The sequence below is a fragment of the Jaculus jaculus genome, chromosome 5, assembly GCF_020740685.1.
Source record: "Jaculus jaculus isolate mJacJac1 chromosome 5, mJacJac1.mat.Y.cur, whole genome shotgun sequence".
In the NCBI taxonomy this organism is placed as follows: domain Eukaryota; kingdom Metazoa; phylum Chordata; class Mammalia; order Rodentia; family Dipodidae; genus Jaculus; species Jaculus jaculus.
Window position 1 is genome coordinate 39,807,305 of NC_059106.1, and position 22,934 is coordinate 39,830,238.

Below are 22,934 nucleotides of genomic sequence, written 5' to 3' on the forward strand. Positions count from 1 at the left end.
CAGGTGTTATGGGCTGCTGTGTGTGCTCTCTCGTTGTGTGAGAGATGCCTGAGCTGCTTGGCATAGTCTCACCGAGTGAGCACTACATAGGCTTCTTTTTCTTTCTTTTTTTTTAAACTTTCTTTTCTTTTCTTTTTTTTTCAAAATAGAGTCTCACTCTATCCCAGGCTGAGGTGGAACTTGCTTGTAGTCCCAGGCTGTACTTGAATTCACAGCTATCCTCCTACCCCTACCTTCTAAGTTCTGGGATTCAAGACCCACACCACCATGCTCATCTCTGCATAGGTTTCTGCCCATGTGTGTGGTCTTTATGCATGGAAGCTGTGGAGGTTTGGATGTAAAGTGTCCCCCATAGCCTCACATATTTGTGATTAGGCCTCATGCTTAACTACCATCTAGTAGAGCCCTTGAGAGATGGAGCCACTGGGGGCAGACCTTGAGGTTTGTCACCCCAGATCCAAGCCCTGTAATGAGACTATTTCCACACAGACTTGTGGCAAGATATGAAGCAGTTCTCTGCTCCTGCCATGCTTTCCTCCATTATGAAACTTCCCCTTGAAAATGCAGGTCTGAAATGATCCCTTTCCTTCCATAAGCTGCTTCTGGCCAGGTGCTTTATCCCAACAGCAGGAAGGTCATCACTGTAGACGTGCATTCTCACAAGAGGTGGAGGGGTGGGTGTGGCAGTGCACACCTTTAATCCCAGCACTTGGAAGGCAGAGGTAGGAGGATCTCCGTGAGTTCGAGGCCACCCTGAGACTACATAGTGAGTCCCAGGTCAGTCTGGGCTAGAGCGAGACCCTACCTCAAAAAACAAAACAAACAAACAGAACAAACACAAGGTGGAGGGGAGCCTGTCCTGCTGGGCTGTTTCCACACAGTGAGGATCATCAGCATCAGCAAGGTAGCAACTTGGAAGCAGCAGGCACTAAGTCAGTTGATGTCTTGTCCTTGGACAACCACCTCCAGAATTGCGAGCAGTAACCTTTCTTTTGTTTGTAAGGCCCCTGGACAGAGATGTTCTATGATGGCCATATAGGTAGCCCACAGCAGGGCTCTGTCCTGTCTTCCCCGGGGAATCTGATCCCAGTAGTCACTCGATTACCAGACTCCATCCCATCCAAGCCCCTGCCCTGCCCTGCTCTTCATAGACCTTTGTCCAATCTTAATAATGCTTATTTCTCTCTGAACTGTTAAGTACCTTTGGGGACCTTAAACAGCTGGCAATACCTATCCCAGGTTTCATAGGACTTGCACATGCCTTCTGGGAAGCCCAGACTCAGGCAAGAGGTGGCCCATGTGTGGAGTTGGCACTGCCTTCAAATGGCTACATTTTACTCTCACTGCCTCCTATTGAAGAAGTCACATGGTCCTGGATCCTCCGTCTCCTCTGCCAAATAGAGGTGACTCCTGACTCATTATCACTTGGGGTATCTACAAAGAGCAAAGACAGGAGACATTCAAGAGGCCTTATAACCCTAGAAAGGTGGATTCTGCTGGATGCATATGCCCTTCCCATCATCATCCAGGAGCCAGACACAGGGACCCAGACATGTGAGGTACAGTGACTCTGTTCTGGGGGCTTCTAATCAGGAGGAAGTCTCAAGAAGGGCATGCATGTCTGAAAGCACATGTGTGTTCCTACGTTTCTGCACATGTCTTTATGTATATGCTTATATTTGTGCATGTATGAGTGTAGGCATGTGTGTGTATGCCTATATGTGGAAGTGTGTGTACATGTTTGTGTATATATAGATGTTTCTCTGTGGCCCTGTGTCCATTTAATCATATATATGTCTGTTTGCATTCATGGCTCCATTTATGTGTTCATGTGTGTCTACATGTGCTTGTGCATATTTCAGTGTGTGCACATGTACCCCCAACGATGATAGAAATGTGAGCACACTTTTATTTATTTATTCATTCATTCATTCATTTGAGAGAGAGAGAGAGAGAGAGAAGGAATGGGCATGCCAGGGCCTTCGGCTGCTGTAACCAAACTCCAGATGCAGGTACCACCTGTGCATCTGGCTTATATGAGTCCTGGGGAATCGAATCTGGGTCCTTTGGCTTTGCAGGCAAATGCCTTAACTGCTAAGCTATCTCTCCAGCCTGTTAACACACATTTTGCCCTATGGCTACTTTGCTTCCCTTAAGCTGGGACACGGCCACAGGGCCTCAAAAGTATGCTTGTGTGTAGCATGTGGGATGTTTGTATGTTTGTGAACATGAGTGTGCAGACAGGCTTACAGTCATGTGTAGCATGTGGGATGTGTGTGTGTGTGTTTGTGCACACAAGTGTACAGACAGGCATACAGTCATGTGGAACCGAGGGGAGAACATCTGGTGGTATTTAGCATCAGAGTTGGAGTCTCTGATTATGGAGCCGCCGTTTTCACAAACCCCAGTGATTCTTTGATCTCTGCTTCTCTCAGAACTGGGGTTAAAGATGTACATGGTCATACCTAGCTGTTTATGCAGGCGCCAGGGAATGGAACTCAAATTGAATCAGAGCCTCTCAGGACCTAACACTTACAGTAAGCGCTTATACCTGCTAAGCCATCTCATGTATCACTATTGTTCTGAAAATGAGTTTTCATCCTTTATAGAAAGGTGCTCCTAGCAACTGCCTTTGTAGACAGAGGCATCCTCCCTGCTGGCCAGGATGGGCTATGGTGGGTGTGAGAACACAGAGCTTCAGAACTCCAGGGAAGTCTCTCAGCCCCATCATGTGAGGACGCCACTCTTCCCTCACTCTCTTCCCTCCCTCGGGAAGACCAGGTGGTCCTCTGTAGTCTGATAGGACTAAGTAAAAAGGGATGTGACCTTCTTGGAAAAGGAGAGGTGGGTGTGGTCATTCTGTCCCTCAGCACTCCTCAGTGTCCTAGGGAGTGGGGGCACGTCAGATAGACCTGCCAGAAGCAAAGTTGACATCGGCCTCTGTGACCTGGCTCGAAGAAGGTTGGGGTCAGCTCTGTGGCATCTGTGTGGCTTCTGAGGCTCAATGGTCAGAGGGCCTTCTTGGGCAGGTCACCTAGCTAGTAGTTATGTGGCCACAACTGAAGCATCTGAGGCCCCGAGGCCAGTGTCCACCCTCGCCCTGGTTTACCTACGGGCCTGCCTCAGCGGTGCTCCCCTCTGTCTCTAAGGTGATGGCAGCTTCATCCAGCACGGCCCCTGCACATGCAGGACAGATGCATCTGAGCACTGTGAGTGCCCTCAGCTCCTGGACGGGGATGAGGTGGACCTGTGCACTGGCTCCCTGACTTAGCAGGCTAAGAGGGGAGGGAGGCCTGGCCCATAGGCAGGCTGGGTTTCAGAAAAGTGAGGAGGGTTGGAATGAGATCAGAGACCACCTTCCTTTTATAGTTGGTTATTCATTTGCCACACATTTGCCATGTGGATGCTGTTCTAGGGATATGGAGGAAATAAAAGATTCACAGAGCCTTCTAGAACCCACAACAATCTAGGTGTGGCCCATCTTATGATTATCAACATTCCGTCTGTAATATAGCTTTCCGCAACCTTATCCAGGACCTGGACAATTGATCTAGGATTCATAGCGACCTGATGGCTAAGCAGCTGCAACACAAGCCAAGGGTTTCACCGTCTGCATAGTATCCGTCCACCTTATGCAAAGAAAGAGGGCGTCTTGGCACCAAGCTACCCATACCTCCTCAGGAGCATTCTAATACTGAGATAGGGTGCTGCTTGGCCACATACCTGCCCTTCAGTCCTAACGCAGTCAGGTTCCTCTGTGCCATCCAACTGCCATCAGTGTCTCTGGACGGTGGTGGTGCTATCCCAAAAGAGACAGCAGTGAGCTACAGTGTCAAGCGGAGTACTAATGTGTATGGGGAAAACTATGTCACAGATATGCCAGCAAGGGGAGTAGTAAGCAGCATGTCATGAAAGGGAAGATAGGGAAGAAGGAGGTGGGAGAGAAGAGGAAGAAGATAAGAAGGAGGAGGAAGAGAAATAGGATGAGAGGCAAGAGAGGCAAGAGGAGCAGAAGAGAAGTGGAGGAGAGAGAGAAGAAAAGGAACAGGAGAGGATGGGAGAGCTGACAACAGGAGGAGGAATAGGAAAGAGGCTGAGGACGTGAAGGTGATATGGCATTGTCCAAGATGGAGGGGCAGAGAAGGTTGACGTTTGCTCTGTGATCGAGGGACTTGGAGTTTCCCAGGGCGACAGTGCAAAGGTGAGGAGCTTGGAGGCAGGATGTCTTGGCAGACTCAGTGCAGTGATAGTAACTGTAGCACTGTAAGCTGCCTGGATGACCCAGAAGAATGCCCATACAGTCCCTGAGCTCCATGCCACCCATCACTCAGGGGTATGAGAAGGACTGGCTCACCTGGCACATACTATGTATAGAGCAAACAGCAAAGGCACATCTTGGAGCCTGCATTGAGAAAACAGGAGGGTCTTGGCCCCAGCTTATACTGGAGGCTGCCATGGGGACTGACCTCTATTGTCTTGATTCTTTAAGCCACCATCAGCATCACGACCAGGGGCCTTCCTGCTTCTCTGCATTCCTGCTGCTACCAAAAACAGTTCTGCCTCTCTCATACCTGTTCACACCCCACATCCAGCAACATTGGCTGAACATCATACTCTTGCAAGGAGAGTTTGCTTCTGAGAGGACAGATGTAATTCAGGGCAAGTGGTACAATTCAAGGCAAGGGGGCATAGGCTGGTCCTCTGAGAAAGACAGACCTTGTGGAGTTCCCCTGACACATCCTCTTCTGGTTGTTTTCTTTCCAGACTTCCGCCAGACTGGTATGGGACTTCCACACCCACTGCTTTTGATCATGACCACTGGGGTGCTCTTCTAAGGCCCTCTCCTCCTCAGCATTGGGCCTACCTCCTAAGATGTCAGACAGAGCCTGTCACAAATCACTCCCCTCCTTTGTTTTTTTTAACAGAATCCATTGTCATCATAGACACTTCCAGGGCCCTGTGCACTCATCAAAGACTTGTGGTGCTCTTCTTAGATAGTCTTACATGCCCCACATACAAAACAGGCTGAAGTGAGGGTACTGTGTGGAGAGAGTACAGGAATCATCATTCTTCCTCCTTGATCCTACCCCAGTTTGAAGGCTGAGGAGGAACCCCCATCCCTTATTGCAGAGGGGGCAAAATCAGCCCTCAAAGGAAGCAAGCATTGCCCAAGGGCAATTACACAGGGATTGACAGAAATAAACTCCACTTTCCTCAAAACTATTCATATGTATTATTCATATAAAAATAAATTATTTACACACATTATATATATATGGTATTAGCATTTATATGTGTGCCAGTACTCTCTTGAAGTTCCCCTTCTTGTCATGTTTCCTTTAATATATTAATCACAGTTATTTTAAAATGAGTGCCTGGTAACTCCAATGTATAGTGATTCTATGGGACTATTTGTGTATTTATTTTTACTCTCCTTGGTTTTTGTTCACTTGGTTCTGTCTCTGGCATGCCTGGTAATTCTGTGATGAATATTGGACTTTTGCATAGAGAATTACAAAAGTGTTTTGAGGCTGGAGATCAGAGTGTGGTGAACCATATTCCGTGGACCATATTCCACCTATTCCACGTCAATCCACTGTGGGAGCTAAGAATGGCTTTTGTATATCTCAACAGTTGAAGGAATCAAAGGGATAATGTTTCGTTATTTGAACTTGGAATTTTGGTGCCCATATGCAATGTTGAATCTGTGCTTAGCCACATCTATCCCTCAACATCTCAGTGTTTGCCACAGAGACAGCCCATCCACAAAACAATTATTCTGGTGCTTAGCTGAAAAGGTTAGCCAACTCCCATCTCCAAGGCTGCCCTTGCTCTCCCTTTAAAGAAGGACTGCTTTTTCTCCTGGAAAGCCTCCTCCAGGTTGGGACTGCATGGACTGAACCATGAACTTTTATCTTTCTCCAAGATCCGTCTTTCTTCTCAGGTTTTAGCCTTCATTTTGGCCTCTGCGGCCCAGGGATGGATGTCTCCTGGAATGCAGCTAGCATATTGGTGTTGGAAAAACAACATCTTTTCTAGATCCCAAATTCACAGGGAATTCCTGGCTTCTGATTTCTGATTTTTGTTTCTGCTTGTTCTTACTAAGTGTGTCTCTGCCTTGAGCCCTAAAATGCTTCTGGGAAACATGGGTTAGAATGTCAAAGGACACAGCAAAAATCAGAAGCTTCTACCAGGCTGTCTTCTTACAAGAGAAGCCCCCCTCCCTGGACTTTCTATTCCTCCACCCTCCTCCTACTGTCCCCCATCACAGGCCTGGAGCCTGACTTAGTGGGGACAATGCCCACAGCTAACACTGCCTGGACTGTTCACGTTGGATATACAATGACCCCAATGGGTAAGATGCAGGGAAATTACTGCATTTGTCAACTTTCTTTAGTTGTTGAGGAAAATACCTGACAAAAATCAGTTCGGGGGAGGAAAGGTTTGCGTCAGCTCATAGTTCCAGATTCCAGTTCATCATGGCAGAGAAAGCATGGTGACAGGAGCCTGAAGCAGAGCTGGTCACATTCAGTTCACAGCAAGGAATCGGAAAGTAATGAATGCTGGTGCTTAGTCAGCTCTCTCCTTTCCATAGAGTCCAGAACCCCAGTCCATGGAATGGTGCCCCCCACAGCTAGGGTGAGTTTTCCCAGCTCAACTAACCTAATCAAGATAATCCCTCACAGGTGATCCTAGATGTGAAATTATACCTGCTCTGCCTGGACAAGACTTTCCCTAGCCAACCTCAGAGTTGGACCCGTGAATCCACTGTGCCCCTCCCTGCAGATGGACATACTGCTCCTGGCCTGCCCATATCATAGAGAGAAGAGGCATTGAGACTGCCAAGGGCAATGGGAAGGATTCTGTAACCTTTCAAATGATCTGTATGTGTGTTCACCATTTTTTTTTAACTGATGGTGAGTTTATTAAGCATTACATAGAGAGCATGACAGATTGAATGTGCCCTCCAAAGGGAATTTCTTTTTATTTTAAAAAATTTTATCGATAGCTTCCATAATTATAGACAATAAACCATAATTCCCTCCACCCCACTTTGCCTTTGCAACTCCGCTATCCATCATATCCCCTCCCCTTCTGAATCAGCCTTTTTTTAAAAAAAAATTTGATGTCATCATCTTTTCCTCCTATTATGATGGTTCTGTGTAGGTAGTACCAGTCACTGTGAGGTCATGGATATCCGGCCATTTTGTGTATGGAGGGGTGCATTGTAAGCAGTCCTAATTTTCCTTTGGCTCTTATATTCTTTCTGCCATCTCTTCTGGAATGGACCCTGAGCCTTGGAGGGTGTGACAGAGATATTTCAATGTTGAGCTGTCACTTTATCTCAGTATCATGATACCTTCTGAGTCATCCCAAAGCCATCACCATCTGAAAAGAGAAGCTTCTATAACCAAAAGTGAGCGTAGCAATAATACATGAGTATGGACATTAAGAGAAGTGCTCATTGGGCAGTTTGATGAGCTTAGTTTATACATTTAGCCAGACACCAGCAGGCATTAGACCCCTATGGCTCATGGCTTCTCCTGTCATAGATTTTCAGTATCAGGCGGGCCTCCAGTCCAATTAGAGAGTGGTTGGTTTCCCCCATAACAGACATGCTACTGCACCCTTTGTTCACTTGGCCTTGCTGGCCAAACTTAAGGCTTGCAATGTCCACTGTTGTTTATCTCCTCTGGTGATTTATCTCTCTCCCATGGAACTGCACACAGTGTAGCTTTTTCCAGCTTTCTGTCAGCTAGTTTACACAGAGGAGGTTTTCAGCTCAAGTCCATCAGGAGTTCTCAGTGACCTTGCCACACAAGTATGTGGAGTCTTCAGGAGTAGGGTCTTACCATCTATTCCTGGTGGGAAACCAAGAGCCTTGTCAATGGCCTGTAATATTTTGGGGTGTCAGGGTCCTCCCTGGCCAACAACTCAGTGGCAGGCATTCTGTCCCTGGCACTGAAAATTTTCTAGTAGCAATCTAGGCCTTCTGACTGTGCTATTGTCCAAAAACTAGGTTTTCATACCCTCTTAGATTTTGATTAGCCTTCCCCCACCTTTCCTTTATTCAGTCTCTTCCCATGACCTCACTTAGTCCTTTCCACCCCCATTAATCTGTTCTTCTACTTAAATATATACAATATTATCCTCTTGAGTCCCACCTCCCTCCCTTTCTATTCCCTTTATTTTTGTTCATTTTATTTATTTGAGAATGACGACAGAGAAAGAGGGAGAGAGAGAGGATGGATGCTCCAGGGCCCCCGGCCACTGCAAATGAACTCCAAACACATGTGCCCCCTTGTGCATCTGGCTAACATGGGTCCTGGGGAATTGAACCTTGAACCAGGGTCCTTAGGCTTCACAGGCATGTTCTTAACCACTAAGCCATCTCTCCAGCCCCTTTCTATTCTCTTTATATCCCCTTTGTAGTTCACTGGTCTCTACTACTGAGTTTTATTCCAACTAACATAGAAGTCCAATCATTTGTAGCTTGGAACCACATATGAGAGAGAACATGTGGCGTTTGCTTTCTGGGTCTGGGTTACCCCACTAAGTATAATCCTTTCCAGATCCATCCATTTGCCTACAAATTTAATAATTTCATTTTTCTTTATTGCTGAGTAGAATTCCATTGTATAAATGTGCCACATCCTCATTATCCACTCATCAGTTGAGGGATATCTAGGCTGCTTCAATTTCCTGTTTCACCATTTTTAATAGAACTTCTCTTGGTGGCATAAGATATTGGCTGCTGTTGAATGTGATGTTGATCCCTAGGGAACTAGAGCTGTACATCATATTTCCCAAGCTTCTCCTGCCTTCTTGCCCAATGTTTAAGGGGGCTTGGGTGGCAGCAAGTGGGGCTGGAAGGGAGGGGCCACCATGTGGCAGGAAGCTCACTCTATTCTAAGCAGCGCCTGCCAAGTTCATGGGAATTTGCTTTTGCAGTTCAGACACATCCCATGAGAGAAGAGTACAGCAGCCAGGCCACCTGGAAGTGCATATTAAACAGCTTGATGGAGGTCTGATTTCTGGAGGGTTCTGAGCCATGCCAGCTACACCTCCAGGGGAAGATAGGCTTCCCATGCAGAATACCTAGTTCCAAGTTCAACATAAGACTCCCAGTTTCGGATTTGGGGGAACCTGAGAATGGTCTTGGCGGACGTGGGAGGCTGCAACTCCTATGGTCCTCCCCATTCACAGTCCTCCCTGTGTTCTTCATTCTTCTACAAACCCAAACCTGTGTTCCAGTCCCCATCCTTGTCTATTCTCATGTGTGACACAGAGACTGTGAATGGTCACTAGAGAGGTGGTGACCAGGTCACAAGTGAGGCTAGAGGATAATGTGGCCCTACATATAGTGGATGTTTCCAGACCATGTACTGGTTGCCCTCACCTTCAGTATTGGTGATGCCCAGCTGTCTGAGTAGATTGCACCTTCTCTGAGGCCTCCAGGCTTGCCCAATTCTGGTCTGAGGTGGCTTCAGTGTAAAATGTCCCTGATAGCCTCAGGTGTTTGTGATTAAGCCTCATACTTGGTCTTCAGCTCATCGTGCCTTTGAGAGGGAGGAAGTAGCAAGAGTGAGCTAGCTAGTACTGGTTCATAAAGTCCTAATGCTTGTCCCCAGTGACACACCTCCTCCAGCAAGGCTCCACCTCCCAAAGGCTTCAGACAGGGACCTGAGGGAAGTGTGCTGGCTTTAGAAGGATCCTTACTCTGTTTCAAGTCTTACGAGGCAGAAGAAACCAGTGCTAGGGTGGGTGTGGTGCCTTTGCGATGGGGTGGTACTTACTGTTGGGATGGGATGCTGGAATCTTGCTAGTCATGGTTCAAAAGAGACGTCTAGCTGGTCTGTGGAGTCTGGAAGTCCTCTTTCCAGCCTTGTGGGCTCTGGGACTCATATGCTGATTGGCCTGCTATAAGGCTTCCCAGCCAGGCACATGCCTTGTGATGTCTCCTCCCTCCTCCTGGTGTTCCCTTTTCTGTGTTTCCTTTGGGCCCTTAACCCATTCTAAACACCAAGCAGGGCCAGCTTTCCAGCACAAGCCCTCAGAGCCTTTTGTGAAATCTTTGAATGTTGCCTGAGTTCAGTGAGATAAGTGGGTCATTTCCATATCTGCTCTGGAGTTCAAATCTACCAGTCAGCCATCTCTGTTCTCCAGTGAAGTGAGCAACACCTGACTTGCTGTCCAAATGAGCATGTGACTGAAACACTGGAAGTCTGGAACATAATCAACTCTCTGAGGGCTCTGTGTGTCCCAGGAACTTGTCTTCTGCTGTGGAAGACATCTGATTCCCCAAGTTATGGGCAGTCAGAGGCGTGGCATGGGAAGTATGTCTCCTCTACCTTGGCCCACTGTTCTGGTTCCTCCTACCTGCTGGGAGGCTGTCTGTGTGAGTCAGAGGCAGTGGCAGATGGGTAGGCCTGACCTCTCAGTGTAACCCATTTCCACAGCTGCTGAGCTGGATCTGAAACCTGCAGCCTGTTCTGTTTTCCAGAGGCAACTGTGCCAGTCCTTCACAGCCATGAGTGGTCACATGGTGGGAGAGAATACTGCCCCTCCTTCTCCCGGTCGCGGGCACCACGGTGTCCACTTCGCTTGGGGTCTCTGGGAACTTCTCAGGCAAGAGTCACATTTTCTTAAAAAGCCAATTGGAGGATTTGTGTGTGGAGGTCAGTGAGAGCACTTCCAAAGCCCTGCAGTGGAAGACAGCTGGCTGCTTATGGCCACCTGCATGCTGGGCATACGACGAGAAACCTATGCCTGCCCCCCACATGGATAGTCCCCCTTTACATTCACAAGCAAGGACAATCCAGCAAAGGAGCGCATGGCTTTCCTGGGACCCCCCCTAACAAGTGGCCACTAGCCAGGACGGAAAACACTGGAGGTTCACTCCCAGTTCTGGAGGCCCGTCTGACCCCCAGCTGCGGGCCAGCCATGTTCCTCCAGAAGCTCTGAGGAGCGGCTCTTTGCTGCGTTTCTTGGCAATTCTCTACAATCCTTGGCTCATGGCCCCATCACTCTGGCCTTTGCCTCCATCTTCTCTTGTCTCTGTGAGGACACCCTCTATAGGATTTCTGGCTCACACTAAATGCAGATTGATTTTATCTCAAGATTCCTGCCACAACCTTATTTCCCTACAAAGTACATTTCATTTAAAACTATATTTATTGGTGAGGATGGGGAGGGGCTGGGTTTCCCTGGGCCTCTTGCCTTGGCAAATAAACTCCAGATGCATGTGCCACTTTGTGCATTTGGCTTTAACTGGGTACTGGGGAACTGAACCTGGGGCTGGCTGACTTTGTAAGCAAGCACCTTTAATCACTGAGTCATCTTGCCAGCCCCAAATATGGTATATTCTGAAGGTTATATGTGGCTTGGATTTTAGAGGAGACACTATGCAGCCTATCACAGGGAAGCTAAGTTACCTGTCGAGGGACTTGGCGTCCAGACCCTACTGCCTTCCATCTTGGAAGATGATGAAGCACTTGGCCCATGTCAGGTTCCAGTGTATGATGGTCTTTCACACAGGGTGAGACCTCAGGGTCTCCTTGTTTCATACTGACCTTAGTCATTGACCTCCAAAGGCCTTTCAACGTGGAGGGCAAACCTCTATGAAGCCAGTGAGTTCCATGGCCTCTCCTGCCCATCAGTCATACATGGTCAAAGGACGGTGCTGCCCCCTTGGTTTAGTAGCAGGGCCAGCTGAAATATGGCCAGCATGATGACACTGAGAATTGAAAATAACTTGGCCTTTTGCTGAGGTGTGGAGCTGATTGATATCCAGTGTTTCTGGTCAAAAGCATGTTGGTTACACATAGTCCCCATCTCTTTCTGTTCCTTGCCTGTTTGGTACTTCTTATTTTTGAGTCCAGGGGCAATGCTAGATGGGCGAGAAATTCCTGATCAGAGGAACTTGCTCACCGACCTGACCCATCCCATGTGGAGAAAAGACAACCATTTCTCAAGGGCTTGTGGAGGGCATAGTGGAGCTGAGCTCTGGAGCGTGCCTATTCGAATCTGAATTTCTTCTGTGTCTTAGCTATGTGCGTGCGTGCGTGCGTGCGTGTGTGTGTGTGTGTGTTATCCCTGCCCAAACGAGTATCCTGAGAGGGGAGCTCCAAGCCCTGGGATGTTCTGTCTGAGAAGATTGTCTTGATGAATGCCTTCTTCACTGGCTTAACCTCTGGAGGGGCTGGAGACTGAGTATGCCATGCCGGCCATCAACTGTGTCTATCTTGCAGATGCTGGGCATGGGTAGCACCCATAACCAGCAACGTGCCTCTCCAGCTACACCCTCACATACGGCTGCTGGAAGCAGCTACTGCTGCCTACCTTCTTGCTCTGAGCTCGGACCTCTGGAAGCTCACACCCGCTCTCACCTGGACTCAGCTCCAAGCTCCTCCTCTCCCTCTCTGGTTCTCATCTGCATCCTCTGGCTGTGATAAGTTATGATGACATACAAAATTGTTTTCTTTTTCTTTTATCTCTGTGAATCTTTCTAGTGAATTCCTGGACCTGAGTCAAGGACCCCAAAATCTCACTGTGCAAAGTGGAAAATAAAAATCCCTTAGACTCTCTGTCTTTTGCCCAACTCCCATGGTGCTGTAGCAAGCTCTGCCCACACTGGTTCTCCTAGGGCAAGATTTGACACTCTGCCACAAGGAATGGAGGGTCCCTTCATCATGTGCAGGGATGCAGCAGGGCTGTGAGGAGTCAGTCCCTTCCTCCAGTCCTGCTTTGTTATTGGTGGGGAAAGGTGTAAAGGGTGAAACAGAACTGGGAGGGACCAAAAAGTGGCTCACATTTTTTCCATCTGAGGACACACACATGTGATGATGAGATAATTCTGACCATCTAATCTGTGTCTTCCCAGACTCTATGTCATTGTCATCATGGGCCACCTCTTTCTTTCTCGTGAGATGATCCTATGCACTGTAGGATAGCCACTGGCCGCTTTTGTTATCAGCTACCAGTACAACCACCTCTCTCTTTCCAGTTGTGGCCACCCAAAACACCTTGAGATGTTGCTGGATGTTCCCAGTTTAAGGTCCTTGGTGTTGTGGTCTTTTGGAGTGGTTCACTACAGGCCTCCTTTCCTCTGAGCTGTGGTGATAAAGTTGAGCCCCCTGGCATGCATCATTACCAGGATCTCTCTCCTGAGTATGTGGCTCTGTCCTGTTTCAAAGGCACTATTGGGAGTGTAGACCATCTCTGTGTTCTTGGCTTGAAGCATCCTATGTGGAACCATCTGTCATTGTGTTAGTGGATTCTGTTTGTCAGCTTGGCTGGGCAAAGGTAGCTGTAAAAAATTCTCTGAGTGTGTTAACTAGTTGATCTTCTAACTAAGACAGAAAAGGTTCATTTCTAGTTTGCCATTCAAGAGGATAAAGTCCATCATGGGGAAGACATGGCGGCAGGAGCATGAAGCAGCTGGTCACATTGCATCTGTGATCAGGAAGGAGAGAGCTGAGTGTTGGTGCTGAGATCACTCTCTTCTATCTATGAAGTCTGGGGCTCTACATTTAGGGTGGGTCCTCCCACTTCAGTTAACTTCATCTAACAAATCCCCATAGACATGCCTGGAGTCTTGTTTTCATGGTGATTACAAACCCTGTCAATTTACTACAGAGATTAACACTCATTCATGTTGGTGTTCCTAGAAGAGGTCAATATTTGCATCCATAGAAAGAACACATTCTCACCATCATGGGCTGCCACCATCCAAGCCAGCTGAGAACTCAGATAGACATGTAAACCCGGAGCACAGCAAGGAGCAAGGTCTCTCTCCTCCTGCCCTTGGACATCCGAGCTCTTGGTACTTGGGTCTTTGAATATTGGTACTTGTGTCCACCTCCATCTGGTTTGTAGGCTTTCAGCCTTACACTGCGATTTTCACTATCTGTCTTAGGACTAGGACCTTACTCTGTCACAGTTGTCCTGCTTACTGGCAGCAAGTTATGGGACTTCACATGAGCCAGTCCCCTTAAATATCCTCTCACAAATCTATCTATGCATGTCCCATGTTCTCTGTTCCTTAGAAGAACCCTGATGAAGACACTCGCCCTGTGGACAGCTCTGCAGGGTCACTCAGAAGACAGCACACATCCTTGCTTCCCTGTCATCAAAGCCATTGGCCTTGTTTTTCTGTGAACACTCCATAACTGGCACTTTTGGGTGCCCAGTGTAACCTCTCTCCTATCAAACTCACCCCTTCAAGACAGCCTTGCTTGCAGCGCCAGTGACTGGTGGCCTTTGCTCCCATAACACGACACTTGAGGCCCCTACCCTGTCACACAAGCATCCCTTAGCTCAGACGTGTCATCCATTTTGCCTTGGCTGATTCCAAGGCCATTGCTCCTGTCTTCATCCAAGTGTGACAGCAAAATGCATTGCACACCCCCTCACATGCTAGAAAGATGGGTTTGTTTTTGCCACGGACAATGGGCCATGTTTGATTTGGCTTCTTTTAATAAGGCCTCGTTCAGGCCCAGAGATGGATTACCAAGTTTCACATCAATCTTTGGGGCCTGATCTTATTACAAACTACCACAAATATAACCATAAAAGCCCTATTGATTGATGCGGACCTTGGTAATCCATCTGTCCCCATCCATTATTCTGGGCATAGTTTTTCATTATCTGGATGTCAGCTGATTCCTAGCACATTAGTATACAGTGGCAATTACCAGCAGTAGAAAGAGCCCCTAAATTAGCAGAAACAATAACACCTGTCAGGACAGGGAAGCAAGAATCCCTACAGCATGCTCCAGGGTGCCCGGGCCACGTCTGGATGGCAGAGGTAGAAAACGGGATACAGTATTGACCTTGGAAGCGGAGAGGACAAAGTTTGTGGGAAGGGAGGGGGTTGCCTTTTCCTTTGAGATGTGGGGTATGTTTCCTCTCAGTGATGTCACTGCCAGCCTATTTATCCACAGCTGGCCTGACAGCTGGAGTGGCAACTGCTCCAGGATTGCCTTTCCCAGGGTCAGTGGGGCTTGGGGGACAGATGTTCCTGCATGCATTATTCCATGGCCACCAGAGACTTAGCCCCAGGGAGCCATATTCAATTGTGAGTGTAGAGAGACCCTGGTGAAGAAGGGCAGAGTGGGGATTTCCTCCTGAGAGGATGCCATATGCATGGCAGAGATGGTCCTTTCTAGAGACCAATGGGATGTGGTCTGTCTCTTGGCACAGTGGGTCTATGGGCTGGGTAGTTTTTATCTTTCACGACATGCCATTTCTTTTCAATGGGATTGGATGCAGTTGAGACAGGCACATGGCTGAAATATTTCTGTATGCCCTCACAGGTATTCAGTTGGTAGTTTCTCTGAGTTTTGATCTCCAAGGACCTGAGTCAGCAGGGCAGGATGCTGGTGCTGATGCAGGCCCCTCCTACAAGCTAGACGCTGCAGCTGGCCTTGCCATTACCTTGGCAGTGGCAAGTGAACTTCCTAGCATGCAACAACCCTTTTGACGATGGGGTGGGAAGATTTGAGTTTTTAAAAACCAAAGGATTACAGTTGGAGACTTAGTTTTACCCCATCATTCATTATGGCATGCTGTCCTATTTAGCTTACCAGCAAAACTTCATCTGGCTACTCACTCAATGGGGGTTAGGCTAACCATGGTCCATAGACCAAATATGGCAGCTGTCTGTATTGCCAGTAGGGTTTTATTGGAATACAAGCACAGCTACCTGTTTCATATTTCCTGTGGCTGCTTCGTGCCTCAGTGATGAGGCTGTTGAAAGAGGCCAATATGGCTTGAGTGAGGTTTCAGTGCTCCCAAGGGTCCTCTTGGTCCCAGGATTGTGGTATTGGGAAGCGCTATGACACCTTTAAGAGTTGAAGCCAGGGCTGGAGAGATGGCTCAACAGTTAAGTTGCTTGCTTGCAGAGCCTAATGACTGAGTTCAATCCCCCTGTACCCACATAAAGCCATGTGCACCAAGTGGCACATGTGTCTGGAGTTCATTTGCAGCATCTGGAGGCTCTAGTGTGCCCATGTTCTCTCTTCTCTTCATGTCTCTCTGCTTCCAAATAAATAAACAAACAATATTTTTAAAAAGTTGAAGCCTAACAGAAGGTACTGTGCTCATTGGGGCCTTGCCTTCAGATGGACTTGTGGGGCCCCACTCTCTCTCTTTCTCTTTCTTACCCCGGCTTAGAATTAACCATCTACTTGTGCCTGTGTCCTAACCACTGCGCTGTGACACAGCCCTCATCATAACTGGGTTGATACAAGCACTATGCCTCTGGACCTCCAAAAGTATTAGCTAAACAAAACTTTCCTCTTTATGAAGTTATCTATCTTAGATATTTGGCTGTAGTGAGGAAAGTTGCCTAATACACAGACCATACTTCTAGAAAGGCCTGAAATATTTACTGCATATCCTATGAGAAAAGATTTACTTACCTTAGCACACATGAAAACTTAAGGATCTTATACAGACGAGGAACCAACTCTTAGCATTTGGAAAGGCTTGAATATAGATGCTTAAACCTTACCCAACTTCTCACATCTCATTCTGCTTTCTCGCCTTCTAAAGAGTAGAAAGATGAGCATTTTTGTAGTGTTTCCATATACTAAACTGTTTCCCAAAAAATATTATTTGGACCAGTCTTAGTTCAACCATCATGGCTATAGGATGTGTTGGTTCTTCTCATAGCCAAGGTTTCTTATGTATGTGGCCAATAGTCCACCCAAACAACTGTTCCAGGCTCTGAAGCACAAAGATATTGTATTTACAAATGAAGTATATGAGTGGTAGAAAGAAGTGCATCTGTAAGTAATCCAGGATCACACATAGTTAAAGATATACTGGGTTTGAGTTTATACATTTGAATTTTTGTAGAGGTCTACCGAGAACAGAATTGCCAGAGCCTTGTCTCTGCCAGGTAATGAGGTGAAAAATCATTTTCCTTCTTTAAGCATCAACTTCTGGTCAGTCAGACAGGCACAAAAGATTCAGGATGGAATTGAATTAAGTCCATCTCATCTGTAAACTTAGCCAGGTGCCCAGCATAAATCACTCAAGGAAGCTTAGCTGCAATAGTATGGTGGAAGAGTTTCTTACTGGTGATTAATCACAAATTTCTTCTTCTAAATTTTCATTTGGGAAATCCAGAGGAGAGGAGTCAGGAGAAGATCCTCCAAGACAATCAAACGGTAGAGAAGTGTTGGCACCTCATTCTAGTTTCTCTGGTTTCTTTGTCACTTCTCAGTAATCATTTTAGAACTATGACATGCAGCTTCCATTGCAAGACACTGTGTCAGGCAGTATGTGTGAATGGCTATGGATGTAAAGATGGTCAAGATATGGGCTGTTTTTAAGAGGTACACAGACTAATAAAGAAATTGGGCAAAAGGTTGGGATTCTGTCCTCAGAGGCAATCATTGAGGATTGGTCCCCTGAGGAGACTGTTTCCCTCTTCAGACCTCAGTTTACTTGACCCACCAGAAGAGTAGAACATAGGTTTTTCCATTTTCACTTTCAGGGAGGGGTGGAACGTCTGAGATATGGCTGGTCCTGGACCTTCCCTTTAGAGAAGTCTGGCACCTGCAAATGGTCTGTGCAACATAAGAATACATTTAGTAATAAGATGAAAGGTCAAAGTCTGGTGTTTCCCTGGACCTCCTCTGGTCCTGCAGACAATTGAGAGTGGACCTCAAAATTCTCTATCTCATAGGAGACTATGTACACCTCCTTCGGCCCTCACCTCTCATGTTCAATCTCCCTGCTACTATCTGCTCACCTCTGTCTTCTTCCCTTTTATGTCACCCATCCCTGTAGCTGTGGAGTTTCCAGTCTGGGCCTAGAAGGTGACACATCCATCCTCCCCCCCCCAAAAAAAAAGAAAACAAAGATCTAGTTGTTGCAATGGAAATTAAGATATTACAGGACAAGCAATGGCTAGAAGGCCTCTGGCATGGATCAAGTCCCTGTACACACTTTACAAAAAGGAAGTAGTGGAGTATGAACACCAGCCTCCATGAGTGTAGAACCATGTTCTCCCCCAGGCTGTCGAGGGGAGAGGACCGAGGCCAGCGAGCTAACTAACCCTTGACCAAATCTTAGCTCTAAATTGCATAATACAACTGTTCTTAGTGTATACTTTGGAGCCATAACATCCTATATGAACTGAGGAATATATTCAACTTCCCCTAAATAGTTTGTTTTCTGTCACAATTTGTCATTAGAGAGTCTACCTTTGAGAGTTGTTGCCAGGAGCAGGTGTGAGATTAACACACTTGACTGTAACTACTTCTTCTCGAGCATGTATCTACAGACACCACTGTCACCCTCATCAAGCTCACCTTCCTCTTCATCTTGTCACCATTATCATGATGGTGATGGTGATGGTAATAGCAGTGATGTTGATCACTGGCAGGACAGGGTGATACTGCTCATGGTGGTAGTGATTCAGACTCTGGTGACATTTGTAGCTATCACCATGTTCCTTATCTCCATCATCATCACTGCCATCACCATCACCTGATGACCAACGACACAACATCGGCACCATTGTCATCACTGTCCTCCTCATCGTCACCATCACCACCACCACCACCATCATGGTCATCATCACCAGGGTTACCGCCGCTCTACTAACATAATCATCTTCTTCCTTGTCATCACTACCACCATCACTATTATCAACATCACCACCGTCAAATTACCACCGTAGTCATCATCTTCTCCTCACCACTACACCATAATTATCACTCCTTTTGCCATCACCACACCTTCATCAAGAACACAATCGCTATCATCATCACTGCTGTCATCATCACAACTACTATCACCACCACCTTCTTATCACAACAAAATCCGTACTTATATCCAAGCTAATAGTGCTGCAGGTGGTTTTTCTCTCTCTGTGTGAACTTGGTAAAAGGGGTCCAGCTTCTTATGGGTGTTGGTCCCTGCCTTCTGCCTTGTTTGAGGCAGAGTTTCTCATTGTGACTATTACGTTTTCCAGGTTATCTGTCCTGAGAGCTTCTGGGGGATTCTCCTTTCTCTGCCTCCCATCTCACCACAGGCATACTGGAATTACTGAAACCCACCACAGTGTCTGGATTTTCATGGGTTCTGAGGAGCTGAACTCAGGATCTCACACTTGTGCATCAAGCATTTTATTTGCTGGGCCATCCCCCCACCCTCACCAATGACTCTTGTATTGATGGATAAAAATGAATGGCCATGCCATTTGTGTGTCAGCGATGCTCATCCCATTGATTGGGGTGGGAACCCTTTTATGACAAATGGCAGGAGCTCCAGAAGAGAGGGAGGTGGGTGACAGAGTTTATGTTCCGGTTGTGCCAACTTAAAATCATTTATGAACGATTCCCCCTTGAGGATCACATTTAGTAGGGAGGGAACATCTGTTTATGAGACTGTTTCTGGGAGGCCGCCAGAAAACTCTGGACGCTCTGCAGTCTGCCACATGGGAACACACACACTTGTGAGACTCTCACCCCAGCACTTCCAGTCTGGTCAGGTGTGATGGGTAGAACCCCAAAAAGTGTGTGTTAGAAGATGAGGTGTCAGGTGTAAGACAAGATGGGTTTCCACATGTTTCCAGCATATGCCTGATCAGCCCTGGGAGGCAGGTGCTTCCTGCTCCCACAGGTTCCACACACTCATCATGCGGCTCCTCTGCTCCTGCAGTCTGGCTCTTTCCAGCACAACAAAGGGTCAGAACCAGGGCTTTAAACCTTCCTGATCACCCTGAATGGTCAATAGAGTCAGATGGGACACACGCAGTGTTCATTTCCCAGGAAGGAATGTTTCCTAGGGCAGGACCCGAAGCAGGAGCGGTTAGCTTGCTTCCTGGCTCCCCACTCACGTCACTGGCTGGGGGTCTTGGCAGGGGTTGAGGAGCAGTCCCTGCCCTTGGCCATCTGCTGCGTGGTCAGCAAATAGGCTGGTTAGGCTCTGATTACCCTGCTGTTGAAGTGGCTTGTCCAGTCCGTGTCCTGCCAACTATCCCTTCCACTTCTGTCCTGCATTGAGGAGTGGGTCGGGGCTGCATGGCCAGATGATGGCTGGTTCTTTGGGAAGCAGAATCCCCCTGGGGCTGGCTCTTTTGCTTCCTAACAACATGTCAGGCTGTAAATTCTCAGGAAGAGTCACTGGGTAGTTTCAAGTGCCCCAGGGCATGCATGGAGGAGATACCTGTCTTTTCCTACAAATTCTGTCTGGGCCAGCCTGGCTCCACTCTCAGGCCAGCCCCGCCCCATGTTCATGTCTCCAGATCGGAGCAGCACAACTCACTTAGCATGAGAGGGCAGGTAGGAAGGGCAACAGTGCCTTGAGAATCTCAGCAAAGCTGCCTGAAGTCAGGTAAAGACAGTAGCTGAAGGGCTTGGCAGGCAGAGCTGCCTATGAGTCAGACCATGATTAAAGATGGAGATGGGGAGGGGGGTGCAAGGAGAGGACAGGCTGAAGACTCCCTTCCTGGACCCAGGTGAGAACAGCCTTGGGGGTCCCTAGAGCCTGCTGGCAGGTGGACAAAGAAAACCCGAGTTCTGTGGGCTGGAGAGATGGCTCAGCAGTTAAGGCAGTTACCTGAAACCCAAGCTCCTGTCCCATATCCTTCAACCTGCACACACCAGCCCTGACTTCTGCCTCCTCCCCTTCCTCCGAGTCTACCTTGACCGCTGTCTCCTCCCCTCCAGGTTTGGCTGTGCACCAGATCATCACCATCACCGTCTCCCTCATCATGGTCATCGCTGCGCTCATCACAACACTTGTCTTAAAAAATTGGTAAGGCTTGCAAACGGGGCATTGTGGGGCTCCCCAGGGAAGTTTGTACAAAGAGGCCCCAAAGTGTTAAATCTAGGCTCGGTGGCTAGAGGTGGTTCAGTTCACAGAGCACTTTCCTGGCGTGCACAAAGCCCAGAGCCCCTGAGTTTGATCCCCAGACAGAGTGTAGTGGTGTATAGCTGTTATTCCAATTCTTGGGAGATGGAGGAAGTAGGATCAGAAGTTCAAGGTCATCCTTAGCTATATATGGAGGGTGAGGCCAGCCTGGGATACGTGAGACCTTGTCTAAACTAGACCTGAGTGACAAACTGCGAATTGTTTTCTGTTGAGGGCAGGAGGTCCCATGCAGCCACAACCACAGGCACTTTGGCCAACACTGACTGTAGCTGAGTCTGCTACGTGGGGTGACCTTTAACGTGGCTCCCTGTGCAAGAAGCAGAGATCCCCGCTTTTGCGACAGTTTCCGAGGCTGAGTTGCTTCTTTCACCGAATTCTGTCTGGATGGACTCGCATGTGTCTGCGGGTGTTACCCACCCAAAGCACAGACCAGTTCATTCTTGCCAGAAAGACAGGGACAGTGCCCGTCCCATGGCAGCGTGGTAGCGGGCCTGGACGTTCTCCCAGATCCCCTGCCCCCGTGGATAAGGCGGTCAGCCTGCAGCCTGAGAGTCCTTCCTTCCTCTCCCGGCCGCTCTCTGCTGCTGAACTAGGTCGCTGCCTTGCTGCAGGCGGCTCGCCTTCCCCGCTCTCTCCTGGAGAGTGGCCTGCCTTGCTGGGTGTGTGCACCTGACGCACTGTGAGGGAGCTAGCGAGCTGCTGGGTGCCCCCACTGCCTGAAGTCACTCTGCACAGCACTGTCTTCAAGCTCCAGCTCCCTCCTTGAGCAGTGTGCCCCAAGGTCCTGGCGTTGGGCTGATGTGGATAATGACATGAAGCCAGACAAGGTTATGAGGGGGGTGGTTAGGGGAGTAACAGAAACACCCAGAAGTAGGAGGGGAAGGCAGACCCAGTGGTAGTTGAAAAAATAGTGGGATGGCTCAACCTAGGGCAACCTCCTTCCACTGGTCCCCAAGCAGCGTGTGACAGGCAGCAAAGTGGACCCCACGGCCAGGAGGCTCCTGGGAACAGGGAGCAGAGCTGCTCACTCGGGGTTTCTCAAGCAGCAGCTGGCAGGGGAAGGGGCGTCCACCCTGAAACCACATGCATGCGTAGGGATGCAACCCAACAGCTTCTCAGGAGGAGAAGATGACTTGGGGCCCCTTCTCTGCTGGACCAAGTCTCCCTCAGGAGCAGTCAGGGATTGGTGAGGGTGAGGGTGAGGACAGTCTGAAAGGCTCAGCTTTCTCTACCAAGTATTCCTTCTCACCTTTGCTTGGGTGGGGAAGGTCGCTTCTACCACAGGAATCGTATTGCCCACATTAGTAAATAGGGATAGGGAGCTATTGGTGATGGGGTCCACTCCCTGCACAACACGGGGGCCCTGGGGGTGAAGCACGGGGCAAGCAGGGCATCCTCAGCTCCCCACGCTCTCTAGTTACAATTTCTCCTTCTTGTGATCTTGCCACTGAAGTGGCACCCAGGGGTTCACTGAGGGCCTTTCTCCCATTCCATCACAGATAAGAATGTGATCCCGATATTCATCCTCCATGACCTTCAGAAGCCCCCGTGACCCCAACACGTGGGATATGAGGCAGGACTCAAGGGGTGTGAGAACACTCCCTCGTTAGACTCTGGCAGGGGTGAAGGCATGCAAGCTGGCTTCCTTTCCCGTTTTCAGACATGCCTTGGTTAGAATGAGGATAGGGCTCTCGCACTTAGCAACTTGCCTCAGGAAACTACATAGTCCACCCCAAAGTGAAGCAGCTGACCTGTCCTCCAAACCTGGCCCCAAAGGTTTCCGACTGCCTACTGGCCTCTCCTGCACTGAATTCCACCGTGGGGGAATCTATGGGGAAACAGAGTCAGTCTGTCTATCTGGCTGATGTTCTTTAACTAAATAAGGCCCCACAGCCCAACCACTTACTTCAAAGCTCTCTGTGCGATAATGGCCACATTTAAAATTCAGATTTCATATATGAAAAAAGAAAGCTGATTGCTTGATTGTGGTTGATCTTTCTGGAGAGGCTGGGAATTACCATCTAATATAAATGATGCCT

General features: G+C 48.2%; 1 protein-coding gene across 1 annotated transcript in view; it reads left to right on the plus strand.

Annotated features, from left to right (window-relative positions):
• The window catches only part of Ajap1 (adherens junctions associated protein 1), a 116,211-nt gene that overhangs the window by 83,278 nt on the left and 9,999 nt on the right, over positions 1 to 22,934 (plus strand). Inside the window, exon 3 of the mRNA XM_004657701.2 lies at positions 20,691 to 20,778. Coding sequence (XP_004657758.1) covers positions 20,691 to 20,778 — 88 coding nt within the window. The remainder of the gene's footprint in view (positions 1 to 20,690; positions 20,779 to 22,934) is intronic.